This window comes from Silurus aristotelis, assembly GCF_946808225.1.
Source record: "Silurus aristotelis genome assembly, chromosome: 26".
Lineage (NCBI taxonomy): Eukaryota > Metazoa > Chordata > Actinopteri > Siluriformes > Siluridae > Silurus > Silurus aristotelis.
Window position 1 is genome coordinate 6,985,405 of NC_139599.1, and position 14,535 is coordinate 6,999,939.

Sequence of the window (14,535 nt, forward strand, 5' to 3'; positions counted from 1 at the left end):
CTAATCTGATTGTCAATTTCTTGAACAAAAAAAGAAATATATACATAGGGAAAAAAAAAAAGTTTGCAGTACATCGTCTTAGGGCTTGGAGTCTATGATTTGCAAGAAGATTGCATGATTTCACAGCTGTTCAATGAGGCCATAAGAGATGACGTGCACCCCAAATGAAAAGTGTTCACACCCAAAAGTGTTCTAGTATTCCTGTACAACTTAATCTATAATTGATCAACAGACAAGATTTTCACTGATGCCCAAAAATCAACTAACTACTTTGTTTGTTTGGCCCGAACAGTGTTTTGTAATGAAATCATAATTTGTACCTGTTTATAGTCACATTTCATATTGTGGAACATTCATGAAAACATTTATTGTGCCTAAATAGTGTTCCCTTTTACGGAAGACTGAAAAAGCCTTTTATTTTCTCGGGATCTCGGCGACAAAAACCTGTTTTCTCATGATGTAATTGTATCGAGAAAATCTCATGTCTTGTGAATGTTTTCTAATGTAGATCATGAAGTTGACATCTAAAATCTATCAAAGGTACTAGTTTCCCCACAGCAAATCTGGACTTTATCTCTGCAGAGAGAGAGAGAGAGAGAGAGAGAGAGAGAGAGAGAAATCCATATCTGGACAGCTTTGCTGTTACAAAGCACCAACACTGCGTACTTCATCCAAAACAAATATTTCCTTGAAGGACAAATGGATATAATACATCTGCCCTACGCATCCCTGTGCATATTATTACTATAGAATCCACAACGTTAGAACAAGCAAGCATTAACTACCATCAGTGCAATGCTGATAGAAAATTAACCAACACCTTCTGTCCAATCGGGGGTGCATACTGCAATCCTGATGTGGGATCACTGAACCCTGCTGCGTGTGATCGCATCAGTACAGGTGTTCAGCTCTGGTGAGGGGAAGTGCTGTGTAATAAGTACAACTTTAATAATCATAAAATACACTCTTGCTAATAAAACTAGTGTTTGGACCTCCGCTGTATAGCTACAAATCGGGACCATATATTCAGCTTTTTGATGTACAGTAAGTGCTTTATGTGCTTCTTCTATTAAAAACGCTTTTATTTAGGGGTTCTCCAGAAATCTAATCATTTGATAGAAATCTTTTTATTACTAAAAATAGTTTGTAGTAAATAGGGTTGTTGTTTTTTGTTTTTTTCCCCTAAGTAGCTTTTTATTACACTTTTCAACCCAAAGTGTCTAAAATCTACAGAGGAAACAGATGATGCTGTAACATTTAAAATAATTTACCCTGTGTTTATCGTCAACACTGAGTGATGTGCTGCTTAGTGTCTGCTTGCTGTCTTCTACAGATGTTCCACCATCGCGGAACATGACACGAAGTAAAGAATGAAATGATCGATTTCGGCGTCTCGATTGTTCCAGAAAAACAAGAAGAAGAAGAAAACAGTTTCGTTCTCACACGTTAAAGATTAAATTCAAAAAGTGCATTCGCAACAGGATAAGACATTTTCCTACTGATCTATTGAAAGGAAAACCAGTCTTACAAACCTTTTGATCAGCTCAGGCTCGCTTTAAATGAGGCTCTCTGTGGTTCTAACTACAACTACGTCCATGCAATTGAGAATGGATAAAGATCTGGATCATTACAGGAATGTATTTTCTAACCAAGACGTTATCGTTTTGATTTTACTTGGCTATTTTAGCGTCCGGTGTTCGGGGGTTGTGCTTTAAGTGGGATTGCAGCCTTGCCTGAAGTACACCTGCTCCCACACCACCGTGCTCCACACGCAAAAGAAACTCCACAGGTTGCGCAGGGTCCCGCGGTCGAAGGGGTTCTCGTCGATGCCGCAGTGTTTGAGGTAGGAGATGCGGTGGCGGGACATGAACTCCCAGGTGGTGGTGTTTAAAGACACCAGGTAGAGGTGGGAGCCCAGGAGCAGCAGCACTGTCAACGCCAGTAGCGCCACCACAGCGCAAGTCACCAACAGCACGATATTCGATTTCAGCCACGACGACCACGACGCTGCGTCGCTGAAGCCGGACCTAAATAAAGAATAACATGTAATTTAGGTTTCTCTGTAACCAGCTGCATCATGTTCTGCAACAAGAAATGGACACAAATGAATTACAGTTCAAATACTCAGTGACTATTGTGTAAAAGGAATAAACCACTGGGGCATTTTTTGGGGGGGAGCTCAATGCTTAAGGATCAGTGCTTTCTAGCAATCAGACCAGAGAAAGTCTTCATGTCATCATGTTCTCCGACATGGAGAACATGAGGAGAGGTTTTTATTCATGTATGGAAGGAGTCTCCAGTGTCAGTGACTTTGTAACAGCTTCAAAGTTCAGCTTTTTCTACATGGAGAAGGTTTCTTGTGAATGTGACCAGCTATGCTTTTTGTCATGATTTTCAAGAATGAAAAGTTAAAAATAAACAGAAAGAAATTTTTTTTATACGTAATCCTTGATAGGTTGCTGTTGCATTAAAGGAATAAAATGTTTCACTTTATGCTGAGCCACATCATATGCATCCTCCATTGTGTTTTAATCCTTTCCTAAAATCAGGAGCATGTTAAGTTTAAAATGATATACACGCTCACCAGGCCATGTGCAGCCCCCAGAGCAGCACGACCAACTGCACCGCCAAGTAAAGCACAAACCAGCGATGGTTCCTCTCCCCTACGCAGTTCTCTATCCAAGGGCAGTGATGATCGTAGCGACGGACGCAATGCTGACATGTCTGGCAGTGTTTGGATCTCATCGGTTGCTGTCAGAGGACCATAGGTAAATACAGTAGGAATAAACCATGTTTGATTATGTTATTGCAAAAAAAATAATTACACACACACACACACACACACACACACACACACACACACACACACACACACACACACACACACCTGTAACAGGCAATGACCACATCGGCGCTGGCGGAACGGTTTGGTTTGGGGAATCATGTCCTGTTGCTCCTCGGTGATGCCAAGAGTGAACTGAAACAACACCAGGGTCACAGATTAAGAATAAAACAGCATGGAGGAATTAAACCTCGGCTTCTTCATGCTTTTAAATATTAAAGGATTCGTTTAATATTTGACCATCGCACAATCCGTTTCAGGTTAATTGCCCCCTAAAAGATTATGGAGGAGGCCTAGTGTTCAGCCGTCAATGATGATGAGAGGAGGATTTGTCCATTTTTCAAAAGATTTCATAAACACATCAAAATGTATTGGTTGCATCACTGCATTTTAAATCATCTGATCAGACATATGACAAAACTATTAATGGCATTCAATATACAAGTGTTTTACAGGCTTATTTACAGTAAATAGAGATTTAGATTCCTAACCAGCAAGCCAGAGGTGTCAGTGCATTAATGTGGTTTAATGTGTAAACAAGCCGTGGAAAAAAAAAAACCCGCCACACTATACAGCCCAAAGTATTTGGAGACCTGACTTTTCCGGCCACGTGTTTTTTCCCCCAAACTGTTACCACAAATGTGGGGCACACAATTATACCGTATGTCTTTGGATGTGGTAGAATTAAAATTTCCCTCCACTTGAACACGCATGTCATAGATTTATATTATATATATATATATATATATATATATATATATATATATATATATATATATATATATATATATATATATATATATATATATATATATATTCTCTCAAATATATTATTTTAAACACTATATACTATTCTGTATTAAATATATATTCTTACAAACGCATCTCTGCTTATATTAGTTTTTAAGGTTACCGTAAATTCCGGACTATAAAGCGCACCCATATATAAGCCGCACCCACTGAATTTTACAAATATTTTTATTTTTAACATAAATAAGCCGCACCTGTCTATAAGCTGCACTGTCTACACTAATGTACTTTACACAGGCTTTAACGAAAGACACGTTACACACGGTGTAACGGGTGAAATATGTTGCACTTCCTTTAGGAGCATAGCGGTATTTTGGGAATAGCCTGCCACTGCATTTTTCCGCTATTACTGCATGTGTTCAAGACGAGGATTATGTCCTTATTATTTTCTGATGCTCATGTCTAAGTTTCTTTGACTAACCCATAACGCTGTTGTCAAGAAAAATAAAAAGGCACGAGTTTTGGAAACCTGTCTGTGCTTATATGATTTGTGTTGCAACTGGAGTTAGCGAGCTCTCCCTTCACCCAGACTCAACGCGTTACAACGGCTTGTATCTAAACAGTAGCCGACCAAGAAAGTCATTGTTCACTGTCTTCCTCCTTCCTTTCACAACTATTTCTCTTGGGAGTTTTTCTTTTGGCATCGTCGTGCGTTTAAAAATCACCTGATAGAAGTTTTTTCTCCCGAAGCCGTGCAGCTCAGAACACAGGTGAGGTGATTTCATTGGTCTAATGTTCTGGGGTTCAGTTTTTTGGCTTGAAGTTTGTGAAACCGGGAAAAACCCAGGAAAAATTCATAAATAAGCCGCTTCGTTGTTTAAGCCGCGGGGTTCAAAACGTGGGGAAAAAGTAGCGGCTTATAGTCCGAAAAACATGGTATAACAGAAAAATAGAAAAATAAATGTTACATTCAAATAAAAAAAAACTTTACCAAACCAAAAGTTTTTTTTTTTTTCGAAAATATCTTGATTTAACTTTGTTTAAAAAAAATGATCATTTTTTAAAGATGTTTATTAGCCTTAAATTAGTGAAGCATCTTTTATATAAGTCCCTGAGAATCAGCTGTTGCTATAGAAATGACAACATATTAAAAGAAGCGCGGAAATGGACCTGTGTTGTGAGTTATATCTGTCCGAGATGAATAATTTCACACCTTTGAGCCCAAACAGATCTGAGAATTAGGTGATGTATTATTTAAAAACAGGATGAATTATGCATTTATATTCCTGACTAACTTTGTTTTTACACATTTTATATCCAAACCTTGGCTTCTCTTTGCTACAGCTGAAGCGTGCAGTGTGGAAACTGGATACTACAGGCTTCCAACCGGACCATTAGAAATTAAATTACAACCTTTAAATAGGATGCAACAACCCTCATACTATACTACATGCTCGTGAGTTTACGCTACTGATGTAGATTTCTAACACGGACAAAGTGAAGCTGTGCAGCTGGCTGCCCTTCTGACACACACATTTAACAGTCCTAATGTTATTGAGGCAGTGAGGCGCAAAGACTCCAAATCAGACTCTGTATAAAGAAATCAGGGCAAGCCATGATGTACTGACTTTTTTTCATCTTGTTTACTCAGTGTATTAGAAATTGGTGTTATTTAAAAAGACACATCACTCACTCACTCACTCACTCGTTCACTTGCTCATGGTAATTAATCCAAGGTGCAGGTTTGGATCAGAAAGCAGAATGACCCTGAGTGTATATAAAAAAGCTGTTGGAGTCTTACCTGGAGATCGTAGTCATCAGCCAGCACGAACCCGGGGTCCATCAGTGACACGGCGAAGTAGAGCAGAACGGAAAGCAGCACGAGGAGCACAAAGAGCACGGGCAGCGTGAGTCGACCCGCCTCTTCCTCCCTACGGAGGTCTGCTCAAGAAAAGTACAAAAACATTATTTATTTATTTTTTTTTAAATGGTACAACTCCATCTCCTTGACTAGCAAACCAGTATCCTGGAAAATCAAGCTTCAAAACACTACACTGTGCAGCCAAAAGTATTTGGACACATGACTTTTCCAGCCTAATGTGGTTCTTCCCCGAACTGTTACCACACGATTGAATAGGACGTCTTTGGATGCAGTAGCATAACACTTTCCCCTTCACTGAACTAGGAGACCCGAAGCTGTTCCAGCATGACCATGCACAAAGCCGGCTCCATCAAGATATGGTTTACATGTCCTGTAGTTTCTTTTCACTGATAATAGTCTGTGCATGGCGATAAACAAATTGTACCCAACATCAGATAAATGACTGTATATACACAATTACAAAGTGCACCTATATGGTATGAAAGGTCAATTAACTTAGTAGCTGTAACTAATAACCTGAAACCTGACATTTAATTCAACTAATTCAACTGGACTGGAAATAAGATCACGACTTTCCATCTTTCCATCTGTCAGGTTTTTGCGCAAGACTGTGCTCCACACAGCCTTGGATTTCTCTTCCTGACTGACAGATGCGAGAACATGATGTGATTGCGATGTGATTGGTGTAAAGAGTGTTAATTTAAATGACTATACAATAGGGGTTTGAAGATTCATGAATTCTTTTGCTACAGGGCTTTCGGATCGGTACATACGTACACCGAACGCAATCCTTTTCACCTGCAGAACATCTCCGCCTCGCACTTTGAGCATATTTTTTATTAGTATTATTAAACTTGAAAACATACACAACAATACACATATACACAACAATGCCAGGGGTATCAAAAAGAAACTAGAGTTAGCACAGTGTCACCGTGGCTACTCAATTCGTCCAGGTAATTAGATTTGTTTTGTGCTAGCGATATGGATTCTTTGGCGTTTTATGTCCAGCGTCAATAATTTTTCTAAAAATGAGAAAATCCCAACTGTATTAATCAAATGGGGTCTAACAAAAAAAAATAAATTTAATTAAATTGTTTGTATTGTATTTAATCTATTTAATGTGGCTCTTTCATCGATTACTCAATGTAATATAATAAAAAATGTGTTATTGCATTATACAATTTTATTTTTATAAAATATTCCACACAAAAAATTTTATAATCTTACAGCAGGCATTTTATTTCAAATGTTGATCACAAATGTTAACAATAATAAACTGCGTTAATTAAAAACGACAACCAATGTTGTGTTTTGCGTTTCTTCCTTCCAACTGTACCGAAATTAAACCGAACCGTGACTTTAAAACCGAGGTACGTACCGAACCGTGAATTTTGAGTACCGCCACACCCCTAAAATAAACTACACTCAAGTCAGATTGAATCAGTCTGGTCTTTGGATTGTTCTCGTCAGCAAAGCGTTTTTCTTCTGCACACCTGTCCTTCACTGGATCTTTGTCTTCTACACCACTCGGTATAACCTACAGGAGTGAAAATCCTCAAATACTCCAACCTCCAGACACATCACATCACATCACATCACATCACATCACATCATTCCCCCACACTGGTGTGTGTCTCTGATAGAGAGGAAGATGAGTTTAGGTGATAGAAGTGGAGGAACTCACCTGTGTCGTGCAGGAAGAGAATCAGCGTTATAACCCATGTCAGGAAAACATGAGCGGTTCTGACGAGAAATCCTGAGCCGAACACATTTTTAAACATCCTAGCATTATTAGACGCACATTTCACACACCTGCTGATAAACGCATTGCGTGTAAACAAGGAGCAAAGACCGCAGTTCGGACATACAGTACAGCGCTCATAACCGGAAACAGACTGGCGCTGGTGATGGAGTTCCCGCAGATCAGCTTTCACAAACACACTCCTTCACAAGCCGGATATTCTTCCCTAAAGCCTTGTGTAGGACAGAGAGCTACTAATTACCCTAATATATATATATATATATATATATATATATATATATAATAAAAAATAACCTTCTATTCTCTATTATACTCAAGTAGACTTGTTTATAACGCTCCATTTGCAGCTCATCGGCTTTATATTCAGCTTTTTTGTTACTTCCGCAAAACGAGCGCCTCCTACTGGTCAAGTTCTGACCAATCACCTAAATGATTAATAATAATAATGCAGAAAGTCTCTATTTTATAAAATCATGTTTAAATTGTAGTACAGGAATGCAAAGAAGTGTAAACAAACTGTTGCATTAATCGTTTATTAAGTCCGAGTTTATTCAGTTGAATTCATTGATATATATCAAATGTCATGATTGTAACAATGCATGTAAACACAAACACAATATATATATTATAATATATATCTATCCCTTCATTTATATTTATTCTTTGGGCCGTGCTTTGCGTTTCAGTTCCCTCATCCTAAAGTCACCTGATTGGAATATAAAGAGATCAGAGAAGAGGAGTTTAACTGTTCACATTATTGTCATTTAGCATAAAAGGAGATTTCAGAGTCCGGTGTTTGAGCAGCTTCTCCAGGCCCTGAAAAACATTAGAGATAAGAAAGTGTGTGTGAGTGTGTTTGTGTGTGTGTTTAACTGTAAGGCAACAAAATCAATCAGAAGAGGAGAGACGTTTGCATTTGTATTCATGTGTCACTCTCACAATGCAAGATATTATCAGCTTATCAATATCCAGTACATTTAACTTGGGTTTTTTTTGTTTGTTTATTCTTTACATTTATTGAGTAGCTAAAGAAATTTCAGTTATTTGTTTTATTATGCAGAACCACATTATAAAGCTTACTGAACAGTACCCAATTTAAATCAACGGTTAGTTAGTAGGGCTGTGATGATACACAAAATTCAATATGACGATACAATAAAGTAGTTTTGTGATGCTTGTTTGATACACAATTAATTACAAATAAACCTTGCAACAAAAATGTGGCATAGGTGTCCTTTTTCAATCAAATTCCACTAATTTTAACGTAAATAAATTGCTTGTTGGATGCATTCTAACTCTCAGCAATATATATATATATATATATATATATATATATATATATATATATATATATATATATATATATATATATATATATATATAAAAATGCACATTTAAATCTAATAAAATCAATTAATGTTAAATAAACATTCGCTCTCTGACCAGGTTTTACTGAAGCATGGGGGGTTTTTTTTGTTTGTTTGTTTTTGTTTTTTTTTTTTACCTCAGGAGCCTTTACTGATTGAAGATAAAGATAAGATTTTTTTTAGACGACAGAGTTTGGGCTTTTTTTTTTATTATAAATATGTATCATGCCGTATAAGTGATAATTTATTTAAAAAAGGAGCTTTACTTATTAGGCAGTCTTGTTCAGAGTACCGGCTTGACACACAGACGTTTCAGATCGAATGATATGCTGTTTTTTTATACCCTATGGATAGCAAAGGCTTTGTAGATTTTAAGAGCTAAAGTTACATCGTGAAATTAATTAGTTTCCAGTTTGACACAGGGGCCTCATAATATTTGATATGGCATTGTGTCTCAGAGATCTCTCACCTCTCCAAAATAAGACACAAGTGGGGAGATTTCACACACTGCTGGAGGATCACTATCCTGAACCGACCTGTAGATGAAATAAAACCAAGGTCAATATTCACAAATTCTCTTAGACAACTTCAAACTATGTGAAATGGATTTAGCAAATGATGTTTACACTTATATTTAACATAATCACATGTTTATAATAATAGAAAGTCAATTTCTAAATAATGGGTAAATAATCTCTAGCTCCAGCTTTAATTAAATAAATGCTACATATAATCTTATACTTCCAGACACATTTAGTTTAGAGCACAGATTTTATTCATATTCACAGAGAATATTTTTATTAGCGTAGTCTTCTCTTACAAATGTGGTTGTCTTGAACCTGTAGTGGGGTTTTTTTGGCCTTCTGGTTCTTATGTTCAGTAATATTACAAAAAAACAGATGTCCTACAGTTTAATGGTGATGAAAAAGCATGTAAACCTGTATTCTGAAGTGATAGGGTTGCCATGCTCATCTAGGAAGAGAGCCTCGGCTCGTAATACCCAGCGATAGTGCTGAGCCAACAGAGAGCGCCTCACTGTGGTCGGAGTGTCGACGGCCGCACCATCTGCATTTTTCAGTGGCGAGAACTCATCCTCTCTCAGAACCTCAAAGGCAACAAATTTCCTGCATATAGAAAGACAGGTTGGGTTGTATAACTACAGGAAATAAATGACCTTTTTCATTTTTTATTAATATCAATAATGAAGATTCACTTTGAAAACTGGAAGACATCAAAGACAAACTTCTCCATTTTTATTCCATTTGGTTTTGTAGGTTTTACTGGTTTACCCTCAGCATCCACAAAAGGCACTTTCTTGATGGCTACATGTTGCTTCAGTATCTCCTGGAAATTCCTGAGGAAACAAAAATGGAACCAAATTGAGCCAAAATGTCATTTTAATGATGAAATAAAATTACACAGTGGTCTTTCTTCATGCTGAGCATCAAGAGAACATGTAGATTATGCAGAACACTGTAAAACAACAAAAGCAATCAAATAAAAATAAATCACAAAGTGTACAAAGATGCAATATATAACTAACAATTATATAAGAGTTGCCATGTAAAAAAACCTTTCTTTCGGCTTCTCCCATTAGGGAGGCACGTTTTTACGCTGGATGCCCTTCCTAACGCAACCCTCCCCATTTATCCGGACTTGGGATCGAACCCAGGCCGCAGCGGTGAGAGCGCCGCATCCTAACCACTAGACCACCAGGGAACCTTTGAGTTGCCATGTATTGAACTGAATTGAAAGATATACGCAACCTTTTCCTACTTTTGAAGAGATTGCATTTTGTAGGCTAATTTTCCTCAGTTTGAGTCAGGAATCTTCACATTGGTGCATATTTTAGTTCCCATTGGAAAAAACACTATTCGTTCTATTGTCTATAGTTTTTTGTCATTTATGTCAACACAAACACAATACATATAGATATCCAGACCATTGAAAATGGAAGCAATATACACTGTCACTCACAGGGCCACGTCCCATAGGAAATCCCTGGTGAAGAAGTGATTGCAGATGTTTCCAGCATTGTACACCAGCTCTCCCCCAGGGTGGCGCTGCTCTGCTGTCTCGGGCTCTAGCTCGCTGTATTCCACTACCTGGTACACACCATCTACACGGCATACTACACCCACGGGCTCAGACGGATATGCCTTCTCTACCACCTCACCAGGGCACAGAGCAGAAACAAGGAGTTATTCATGGTGAAAAAAGAATCGTGAAGAACCTTAGAAAAAGTAACTACATTGGAATGGATTTATCTGATGTATGCAGAGCCTAGGACTTGACATTGTACTGGATCTAGTCTACTGTAATACATACTGAAGAGGACAAGGTACTTATTCTGTCCATCACACAGGTGCACTTAATTGAATTATAGAAATAAACTGAATTATAGAAATGGTAGCCTGGTGATGACGATCTTATCCGCTATGTCAGTAAGACAAAAGAGATGCTAATGAGCATGATTGGAAAATTGGATTGCTGATCGGAGAGTATGAGGTAGATAGAGTGAGCAGCTACATATTTCTAGGAATCATTCGTAAAGGTTTATCATAAAACCACAACACATGAACAGCTAATACTTCTGAGGAGCCTGAAGAAATTGTTTTGGGATCTTCATCTGAACATCAGGACTGGTTGCAGATGGTGAGTTCAAGTTTAATAACAAGTTGGAATTCTGACAATACCACAGCTGTTTGTGTCCTTGCTCTCTGGGTGGGAAAGATGTTATCACTTTCTCTTCTCTGACAATCACAGCATCGCTGGCCAGTCGCGAGTATTTGTGAGATCACGTATGCAAAAGAGAACGAACACGGCAAGTGGAATTTGCTGCCCTGTGAAGTAGAATGAGCAGTTTGGAAAGATGCAGAAGCTGGTTTTATGTGTCTCAGGGCAGCTAATTTCATTTAGAGGATGGTGCCTATGTCCTCTTTTTTTGTGTATGATCTCTCAGATGTTCATGATTGGCCATGGTTTCTGCTTTGTGATTGACAAAGAGAGTAATGACATTCCTTCGATCCAGAGAGCTCCCCTGTGATGCAGAATGAACAGTTTAGAAAGATGCAAAAGATGATCACGAGATCAGAGAGCGATATCAATCACGATGACAAAATGACTAATTTGTTACGTTTTGGGAAATAGAACGTTAAATGTGAAAGAGGCTGCAATTAGTCAAACTTTCCACAGGAGTGGTTCAGATTGATGCACATTTCCCATTCATCTTATCTGTCTATCAGTCTGATAAATCGTACCAGGATATTAGGGCTAGAATACCTGGAACCCTTAAGAGCAATAACTTCAGCCAGTTTGACCCATTTACTATTCTCACATGTCTTCCCTAGAAAATGCACTGACATATCTGAACTATATAAAACCTACCTTCACCTGCTTACTCAATGTTTTTAATTTTAAATTTGACAACTTCATTGCTTTAGTGTATAAAGATATTTCGCTCTAACAATTACCATACTAAAAGTACTCCTAAAATCAATCCACACCCATAGTTAGATCTCAAAACTCCCTGACCTACGACAATGTGAGATGAAACCTCATGGGCAAATACTCCGATATGATGTATGCATGATCATTCGTACCTTGGCACCACAGTCTGCTCCTTTCTTTACACAGAAGCCAATAAACAGCGGATCAGCCAGTTTAACCAGAATGTTATCAACACAGTAGACATGAAGATACTGCACCCCCCTTCTCTCCATATCCACCAAGACCTTGTTGTCTACAAGGGCGCGATAAAGGCCTCCGTTCCCGTCTGTAAACATTTATTTAAGCATTTAAAATAATCAGTAGACGATCATATAAAACATAATAGTTAAATGAAAGTTTGTTCACCCATCAGAATTGTTCACGGGTGATTCTCTAATTACAATAAACAAATTACATTATATTGCTATCATAATTATAGACACATGACATAAGACCCATGTACATAAAAAAGAAAAGAAGAAAACCTGGAGCCATGGCCAGCTTGTTCTTCTTTTCCAGAATAATTTTCCCGTCAAAGCTGACAGCTGGGATCATCCTCTGCTCAAACATCACCACATTTGCAGGGTCCAGATCGAAATAGCCGTTATCTTTGAAAAAGTTCTGCGTGGGCTCCAAGGTGAACTCGCTGGTCATTATATACCTGCGTTCCACCCAACACAAAGCACAGAAAGTGTTATCAGTGCTCTTTAGTTATACCAGTATAGAGGTTTTACACAATGAACTGAAAACATATACAAGGTTTGTGACATGTACAAATGGGATTGAGGTAGAAGAAAGGCAAATTCACCAAGGAACTGTACACTGTGAACCGCATTTCTCGCTTGCCAGCGATTGCACTTTCCGAATCCGTTCTGCTTGGATCTGATACAAAGATTTGCCACTCGGTAACCCGACGTTATACATCCCTTTAGGGTACGGAACGCCGAGTCTGGTTCCCTGCCCACCAGCTAACAGCAGCACGGCCACTTTGTTTTGGGCTATCTGTGAAAAACCTTCAAAAAACAAGGAATTATATATATATATATATTTGTATGATTATACCACTTGACAATTTAGTTTCAAAGTCTGCATGCTTTATAAATAACTCAAATAAAAGTAGAAGCCTGTTCCAATCATCTTCTCTGTTTCTTGCTTGGTATTTTAGGACATTTTATTCCAACATCGTAGTCAAAACAGACCTTTATTTTGCACCAAGGACCATCATGATAAGGTTTATGTCAAGTTAATCCTCCTCAAAGCAATGAAAGTTTATAAGAGGTCACAAGACCGGTCTTTGCATACCTGTTCAGTACAAGTGGTGTTTTCATTTTTCACTTTTCACACTTTACAACTCAACACACCAGTCGGTATTCACAATTCTTTCCATTTGTATTTGTTTAACTGCTTTGCAGGATGCATTTTGATTTGTTTTATTACCATATTATAAAATAAAAACTTCTTCAGTGTTCAGTCCTGCAATCATATTGAAAGGTCTTGAGCACTGTTTTGGGGGCTACAGATACTGTAATTTCCTTACAAATAAATTCTGTCCAGAAATATACACCAGAAAAGAAAATCATGAAAAGGTAAATAAATATTATATATATACACAAATATAAAGGGAAAAAAGTGCAACAAAAATAAAGACAGTTGTTTTGACTGGTGTAGAAATATGATGAAAGTAGATCCGGACCTTCCTCCTCCCACTCCTTCAGTGAGACCAGATCACTTCTCCGCACTCCGCCGATAAACTCGGGCTCGACCGGCTCCATGCGCCCGCACAGCCGCTCCGGATCACCCGAGCTTTGTGTCGCGGCCTCGGCGGCGCTCCGGCAGTGTTTCTCCAGCTCTCCTGCATCCAGCTGAGACAGCTCTTCCAGAAACCCGGCCTTCTCCTCAGCCGAAAGCTCGGGCCAGAACCGCAAGACATGGCTCTGACCCGCGGACTCTAATTTCACTTGCGCTTCTTCAAACGACAACATGGTCCTGAGTTCAGTCTCATCAAACCTTCTGCAGAAAAGACACCCTGCTCCTGTCCTCTCCTCCTCTTGTCTCACCTGACTGAGAGACTGCCACTCCTCCCATCACGAGGATAAACTGTCTCATTCGCATTTTATTTCAATTGCACCATTCCACCTTAAATTGAGAAATTATTGCACCTATAGGGGGCGCTAACGAATCTATGTGGTGCAATGAATTGGTCAATTGTACTTTCTTGTAAAAACTTGTAAATGCTTTCACTGTTGGGGGGGGGAACTTCTTATTGGATTTAAACCTGAAAGGGAAATATTTTTTTAGCAGAATATTTGTCTATTTCCAATATGAAAAAAGTGTTTGAAGCATGTGTTTGCTGAGACACACAAAAACCTGCTTCTGCATCTTTTCAGAAAACCCCTGCTAGGGGTTAAACACCCTTGAAAAATGAATTGAAATTCTAAAA

General features: G+C 38.3%; 2 protein-coding genes across 2 annotated transcripts; both read right to left on the reverse strand.

Annotated features, from left to right (window-relative positions):
* Positions 1 to 1,165: 1,165 nt before the first annotated feature.
* Positions 1,166 to 7,642, reverse strand: zdhhc12b (zDHHC palmitoyltransferase 12b). The gene is made up of 5 exons (XM_083531996.1): positions 7,162 to 7,642; positions 5,394 to 5,533; positions 2,888 to 2,977; positions 2,585 to 2,751; positions 1,166 to 2,027 (listed from the first exon to the last, which is right to left on the reverse strand). The coding sequence occupies exons 1-5, from the start codon at positions 7,256 to 7,258 to the stop codon at positions 1,712 to 1,714; spliced, it is 810 nt and encodes a 269-aa protein (XP_083388122.1). The 5' UTR covers positions 7,259 to 7,642; the 3' UTR covers positions 1,166 to 1,711.
* Positions 7,643 to 7,759: 117 nt separating this feature from the next.
* uap1l1 (UDP-N-acetylglucosamine pyrophosphorylase 1 like 1) lies at positions 7,760 to 14,272 on the reverse strand. The gene is made up of 9 exons (XM_083531924.1): positions 13,789 to 14,272; positions 12,904 to 13,108; positions 12,581 to 12,756; positions 12,209 to 12,381; positions 10,584 to 10,777; positions 9,820 to 9,960; positions 9,545 to 9,730; positions 9,076 to 9,142; positions 7,760 to 8,055 (listed from the first exon to the last, which is right to left on the reverse strand). The coding sequence occupies exons 1-9, from the start codon at positions 14,075 to 14,077 to the stop codon at positions 7,981 to 7,983; spliced, it is 1,506 nt and encodes a 501-aa protein (XP_083388050.1). The 5' UTR covers positions 14,078 to 14,272; the 3' UTR covers positions 7,760 to 7,980.
* Between the last annotated feature and the right edge of the window lie 263 nt (positions 14,273 to 14,535).

What these genes read in the sequence shown, in the direction of transcription:
- zdhhc12b (XM_083531996.1), bottom strand. Translation starts at nt 7,258, where the DNA reads ATGTTTAAAAATGTGTTCGGCTCAGGATTTCTCGTCAGAACCGCTCAT. An exon ending in TCTCTTCCTGCACGACACAG is followed by an intron (nt 5,534 to 7,161) that starts GTGAGTTCCTCC and finishes TTTCTTGAGCAG; the next exon opens with ACCTCCGTAGGGAGGAAGAG. An exon ending in GTGGTCATTGCCTGTTACAG is followed by an intron (nt 2,752 to 2,887) that starts GTGTGTGTGTGT and finishes GTCCTCTGACAG; the next exon opens with CAACCGATGAGATCCAAACA.
- uap1l1 (XM_083531924.1), bottom strand. Translation starts at nt 14,077, where the DNA reads ATGTTGTCGTTTGAAGAAGCGCAAGTGAAATTAGAGTCCGCGGGTCAG. An exon ending in GAAGGAGTGGGAGGAGGAAG is followed by an intron (nt 13,109 to 13,788) that starts GTCCGGATCTAC and finishes TGTTTTTTGAAG; the next exon opens with GTTTTTCACAGATAGCCCAA. An exon ending in GATGTCTTCCAGTTTTCAAA is followed by an intron (nt 9,731 to 9,819) that starts GTGAATCTTCAT and finishes TTCTATATGCAG; the next exon opens with GAAATTTGTTGCCTTTGAGG.